General features: G+C 35.0%; 1 protein-coding gene across 1 annotated transcript; it reads right to left on the reverse strand.

The window, feature by feature from the left end:
* Positions 1 to 961: 961 nt before the first annotated feature.
* LOC307127113 (uridylate-specific endoribonuclease C-like) lies at positions 962 to 6,135 on the reverse strand. The gene is made up of 7 exons (XM_079818110.1): positions 6,013 to 6,135; positions 4,491 to 4,590; positions 4,168 to 4,279; positions 3,923 to 4,044; positions 2,410 to 2,522; positions 2,116 to 2,269; positions 962 to 2,010 (listed from the first exon to the last, which is right to left on the reverse strand). The coding sequence occupies exons 1-7, from the start codon at positions 6,021 to 6,023 to the stop codon at positions 1,750 to 1,752; spliced, it is 873 nt and encodes a 290-aa protein (XP_079674236.1). The 5' UTR covers positions 6,024 to 6,135; the 3' UTR covers positions 962 to 1,749.
* Positions 6,136 to 6,633: the final 498 nt, after the last annotated feature.

Genomic DNA, 6,633 nt, shown 5'->3' on the forward strand with positions numbered 1-6,633 from the left:
TGCAAGCCCCTCAACATCGATCGGGAAACCAGGAAAAGCTGGGAGAGAAAGTCTTCGAACTTTGGAAGTGGAACACTTAACTCCACACGGGGAAGTTGGCAGAGAAGCTGAAGAGGCAGAAATACGACATCAACGTTCTGCGTAATCGCGTTAATGACCATCAAAGGGGAGCTAAGGCGACCAAGACCACCAGGAAGACCAGGGAATAAATGAATCTGATTGACACATGCAATGACACAGAACCGAGCCAAAAAGGTTTGTTGGAATCAGTTTCAAGCCTTATATTGAACTCTCCAGGACATCATCTATTTTTATTTATTTTTGATTAATAATTGTTTATTTAGCATTGTATCATATGTGTAACAGATTTTATTGGTTTAATATTTTGTTTAATGTAATCCTGTTTTATGTAATCTGAAGTCTTGATCTGATGCTGTAAACCTTTTAAAAGCCCCCCCCCCCCCCCCCCACGCACACACACACACACACAAGATTTCACAACAGTAGAAATGCAATCTTATATTTGAGTGTATGATTTTGTTTTGCGTTACTGAACTTTTGCTCATTAACCCAAGTGTTAAATATCTCAAATTAAAGCAGTGATTTCAAAAATGCAACATCAAATTGGCATCACTAAGATCGCTTTTCTACAATTACTAACTGAAAATATCCAAAAGCTCTTGCAGAAATGACAAACAAGAAATAATTGTAAATTTTGTATTAAGTGTTGGAATAATAACAAATACATAATAAACAAATACATCAAGTTGTTTATATATATATATATATATATATATATATATATATATATATATATATATATATATATATATATATATATATATATATATATATATATATATATATATATATATATATATATATATATATATATATATATATATATATATATATATATATATTATATATATATATATATATATATATATATATATATATATATATATTCTAACAAATAAAAGGCACATGTATATTACTGTACCAGCAGTAAAGGTTTTGGTACATACTTCAAAGTATCTTTTTCGGTTACATCACAAAAAGCTACATAATTTTTGAGCAGAATCCTTTTTATGCAATACAGTTCCAAGGATGGATAAGCAGCATTATTCATCTATAAAGGCCTGTGTTCATTTTCCACATCTAGTGCACAATTGATCTTGCACGCCATTCAAAGATCACTCCAATAACAGTTTGAGATTAATATACAATAAAAATATACATAAGAGTTTGATTTCTAATTTGTAACTTTGTTGCTCAACTTAAAAAAAAAAAAAAAGATTTTTAAAAGCTTGTAAAAGTGGTCTATGCTGATATGTGATTATCTGTGATTATAGCTGTTTATCGGCCAAACACAAATTTCTAAGCAATTTAAGGTTAACCCAACTATAAGCACCTGAGTGCAATTATGATAATTATGCAGAATCTAATAGCGCTACAAACAATGTAACATAAACCAGAGGTCTTCAACCCTGATCCTGATGGCCCACTGCCCTGCAGAGTATATATCCAACCTGCTTCAGCTTGTGATTTTAAAGTGATCCTGAAGAGCGTATTAGCTGGTTTGTTTGTTGAAGCTAAACTCTGCAGGACAGTGCGTCCCCAGGAGCTGAGGTGAAGACCTATAACATAAACATTTCAAGATTAAGGATTTAAGGATCACAAGCTGAAATATGGATTATAAAGCTCACTTCTTTCCAAACTGGATACTGTATGTCCTTTCAGTGAGACCTAGTCATCCCGGTTGTTGCTGCTGATCATTTTGGGGTATGACGTCCCAATGGATTTCCCAAATCTGTACACCACAATCTCCAGAAGGTACTCATCCACTTTCACCTTAACATTGGTCACACGCTCATCAGACAGAAGGAAGATGATGGTAAACAGAGCCACCTCAAACTCTGGGCTGACGCCTATGAAACAACTGCCCACTGGCTTGACTAGACCATTCCAGCTGAACTGCAGGTTTAAGACGTGATCGTCCTCATCTGGCTGTGAGATTGAACCACAGTGCAAATTTAAATGGTGAGAGTAATCATATTAACATATGATTATACAAGAGTTTCCTTGTCAAATCAATAGTATATGATTAAATACCGTGTCCTTGTTATTCCTGGCCTTGTATCCTTTGTAGTCCACATGATTGTTTTTCTCCTGATGGTAAAACTGGATCCAGTTGTGGAGGCCCATGATCTCTTTACCTTGCTTGGTTTCTCCAACAAACACATGCTCGAATCCACAGGAATCTTCACTGCATCAGAGATGAGAGGGAGATGGACAGATAAATATAAACTTCTCTATGTATGATGGGTCCTCACAAAACCAATTCAGGTCATATGTCTGAAATACACAAACGTATGCTTGGCTGTCCAAATCAAGTTTATAACTCACCCTCCACTTTTGTCTCTGCGATAGAGCTTGAACCAAATATCATAGATCTGCCTCTTAAACTGAGCTGGATCTGACTGGGCTTGACCTTTGCGTACTAAATACCTGTGGGCACACTGCAAAAACAGCACCTATCAGAACTGGACTGACAGATTATAATATTATAATATGACATGTAGGGTAATGTTTGCATGTTAAAGGTTGTGTGCATTTGCCCAATGATGTCTTTGCACTTTGTGTAATAGTCTCCTCCTTGAACCAACACCCCAGTACTACATTTGCACATTTGTCTCACATGCCCATATTCATGATCCACTTTCCATCTGTAACCCCTTTGAATTGTACATTCATATTCTTTTATTTATTTTGAGTCCTAAAGTAAATTTATTTGTGACTACTTTTGATTTGTATACCACACTAGAAACTCATGTATCTTTGGTGCAGTACTATGATTTACCACTAGAGGGTTAACTCTGCGGTATGTGAGTGAGTCGTCTTATATCGAATTCAGATGAAGAAGCCAGCTGAACATGCACGCACGAGGTTGCCAATTCATCCTGTATTGAGGGAAAAACCGGTCAATGTTTTTGATTTACTGGCAATTCTTTCACGAGAACTCTGATTGGTTTTTTTGAATGCTGATTCTGTTTGAGTGATCCACCTTTGAACGGCGAGCCAGACCCTGATCTATGATTCAAAAGAATCATCGCGATTCAACACGGATCTGAATTGAGAGCTAAGCACATACACACTACCCGGGTAGCAAACAAACAAACAAAAAAGCCTTTACACACATGAACATTTGAGTATCATACACACACACAAGGGATCCAGAAGGACTATTGAGACTTTTTTTTTGGACTTCATATTCAACTTTGGACACAATATCAACCATTCTCCCTTGGTTCATGGTGTTGAGTGGAAACCAGACTATTGTGTATTTCATTGTGAAAGTTTTTTACTCAAAGTTTTTTTTTTTTAGTCTTTGTAATAAAATTGCCGGCTGTTAATTAAATTTACTTTGGCCCAGTATTTCTATTTTTTAAATCCTCCTAGAGTCGAACCTAGGCCTTATTTAACCTCTATTGGGTAAAATACATTGAATACATATTCTGTTGTCCCCGTTACACATCCACTACATTAAACCATATTAGTTCCTCTCAGTCTCAACTGTTTTTTTTATCCATATTTTTTCCCCTTTGTCCCAAAATACTGCAAGGCTATGCAGTGCAATACAAACAATAATAAGTGTTTATGTTAAGAAATATTCAATTATTTTGATATCAATTCAATTATTATAATGAAGAGAAGAAAAAAAATATTACGGAGAAATGTTTTGTAGTTTTAACATTAGTTACTTTCCAACTCTGGTCAGGAATGACCTCATTCAATCAGATACCAGTCAATAGTACACATACTACACATTCTTTAAGTTGCTAAATTTCTACATGTTAAAACATGATGTTACTAAAAATAGCAAGGCAAAACAAGACCTTTGAGTAATGCGACATGGTACCTTCATGACCTCTGTCTTCAGAATGGCATCCAGGAAAAGATTGTTCTCCTGAAGCTCCTCTTTTGTCACCTGCTCAGCCACTCCTGTAGACATCTCATAATTGTCCAGCAGATTTATGAAGTCTGAGAAGACATGAAATAGATTAAACAGTTGTCTTAAACAAGTCAGTTTTATGTATAATTAAAAACGTGCAATAAAAAACAATTAGAAACAAATGTGTATAAAAATGGCCCATGGTTTCTTACGGGCATAGGTATCAATGCTTTTGAGCTTGTTTTCATTGACATAAGAGAAGAGAGGAGCTCTAGCGCTGTCCCTGGCATTATTACTGCCCTCAGATACAAATCCAGCCTTCCCCTGTGTGAAAACAAATGCATTATAAATGACTGATTGATTCCCCTTAATTCATATAAAAGAAGTCAAAGTGTTTTTAAGTCCCCTGCTATCATGTACATGAAATCTGACTAACATTCTTAATATCTTTACTTAAATTCAAATATATATATATATATATATATATATATATAAAATTCTCATAAACCTGCCGCCTCCTCCCCCAAACACCTACTTGTAGGTTGATTTTATAGTCTTTTCCAGGTGTCATGCGGTTCACATCCAGCTTCCACAGTTCGTTCAGCAAATCTGAGAGCTCCTGGTTGGTGCCTTGACTGGAGAACACAAAGTATGATATTGAAATGTCTAGAATGAGTAAAGTCTGGCTGTATTATCTAGTTAAGAAAACAATAATAATAATAATAATAATAATAATAATAATAATAATAATAACTGTAGTAACTATGGCAATTGATATTATGGCTACCATGGCCATTTTTGAGGGTTATTTTAGTTCTTCTATCTCTACAACATGATATGAGTCAATGACAAATGTCCAAAGGTTATCCAAGATGATAAAGAGAAATCTTTAAAAAGTCTAGATTACAACACACAAAACAACAAACAAATTTTACAACTATTTTTTTATATACTGGTGTATATATATATATATATATATATATATATATATATATATATATATATATATATATATATATATATATATATATATATATATATATATATATATATATATATATATATATATATATATATATATATATGTGTGTGTGTGTGTGTGTGTGTGTGTTTCATACATTTTAAATTATAATATAATAATAAAACAAACACACTAAAAATGTCTTTACACATTAATTTATCAAGCAGGGATGATTTTCTCAACATGGGGGACGACCTCACGCCAGGTTTCTCTCAACACCGGAAATTCTAATCGCATCCCAGTCAAAATTTGACACGAGTCCAATGGAGACGCGAGTTCATCCATGCCTTTTTATTCATCATAATTAAGCGTTCAGCGCAGTATTAGGGTCACGCACGAACAACAAATCTCAAGGGGAAGACAGTTGACTGGATCTAAAACGTTCAGATGACACACAGCTCATATCAATGTGAGTCACCCAAACATGAAAACACCAAACACACACACGACACTGTGTGACGCCGACGCGACAACTTGTCAAGTGCAGTTTCCGTTCACACAACGCAGATTTACCGCAGAAAAGGCATGTAATAAAAGGTGGTTGTTGTCACTCTCGTGAATAACCGAACTGTGTGAACGTAGTCATGAGTTACAATAACAGTTCCTCGCATATGGAAAACGTTAAATAATAGAGGCCGTTTGTAAATGTGCCTCAACTCCAAACAAACAAAGCTCGATTGTACAACAGAGACATCACACTCAACACGGTGATAACGTTATCTCTCATATATTTATGAAACTATAGACAATTTTCGTAAATGGTCGTTCTGTGCATCAGTTTATTAACATTCTAGCAGAGTATTTTAATACGCACCGGATGTTATGCGCGTGAGAAATACGTTAAAAAACATAGCATCTTCACCCAAAACAAAACCCTTTACAGTTTAACTTAGTTAAGTAAAAGCACGGTCATTATAAATTTAAAACCACAATAAATAACATTAATAACCAATCAACAAAACTTTATATAAATCTGATGTAAATTATGCACAAAACGGGAAGACCGTTAAATAACTGTTGCCGTTCGTTTCCTCACCCTCTGGCCATATTCGCAGGTTAAACCACTTTCTGAATCAAAGAAACACGTTTAGTCACTCGAGGGAAGCGATGAAAAGTCTTTTGATGGGTGTGTGTTGTCGCGATGTCAATTTGATCGATTGAGGAATCTGACCAATGAGAGTGGCGAACTGTAACGCCTCTAAGGGGGTGGGACAATTTATTTAGCCAATAGTAACGTGGAAGAAAAGAAACGGAGATCCAGGAAGGGAGTGTCCGTGTAACAGGTAGCAGAGTCAGGCTATAATTTTTAATTTATTTTATTTATAAACCTTCAGTCTGAATTTGCCTCTATTGTGTTGGCTAATATTTATTTGCACACACAAGAAGTGCATATTTTATAGGCGTAATATGTCTGTATTTAGCCATGCTGCTATTCATAAAAAGTGCAATGTGCTGTTAGTGCTTCCCCAAAGTCCTGTTCCTTTTCATGAAATAAAAATAAAAAGTGTTGATATACTGCATCAGTTTCTCAGCAGTAGCATCCAGTGATGGTGTTCATTCACAACACCCAAAATTAGGCTCTAGGCCAAACCTTCAGATCATTCTGAAACATGATAGGGTAGAAATAAACCACAGCACAAAAGTGCAGTAATGCTAT

The sequence above is a fragment of the Gobio gobio genome (assembly GCF_949357685.1).
Source record: "Gobio gobio genome assembly, chromosome: 5".
Lineage (NCBI taxonomy): Eukaryota > Metazoa > Chordata > Actinopteri > Cypriniformes > Gobionidae > Gobio > Gobio gobio.

What these genes read in the sequence shown, in the direction of transcription:
- LOC307127113 (XM_079818110.1), bottom strand. An exon ending in AAGCATTGATACCTATGCCC is followed by an intron (nt 4,045 to 4,167) that starts GTAAGAAACCAT and finishes ATGTCTTCTCAG; the next exon opens with ACTTCATAAATCTGCTGGAC. An exon ending in TGAAGACAGAGGTCATGAAG is followed by an intron (nt 2,523 to 3,922) that starts GTACCATGTCGC and finishes CTGTTTTTGCAG; the next exon opens with TGTGCCCACAGGTATTTAGT.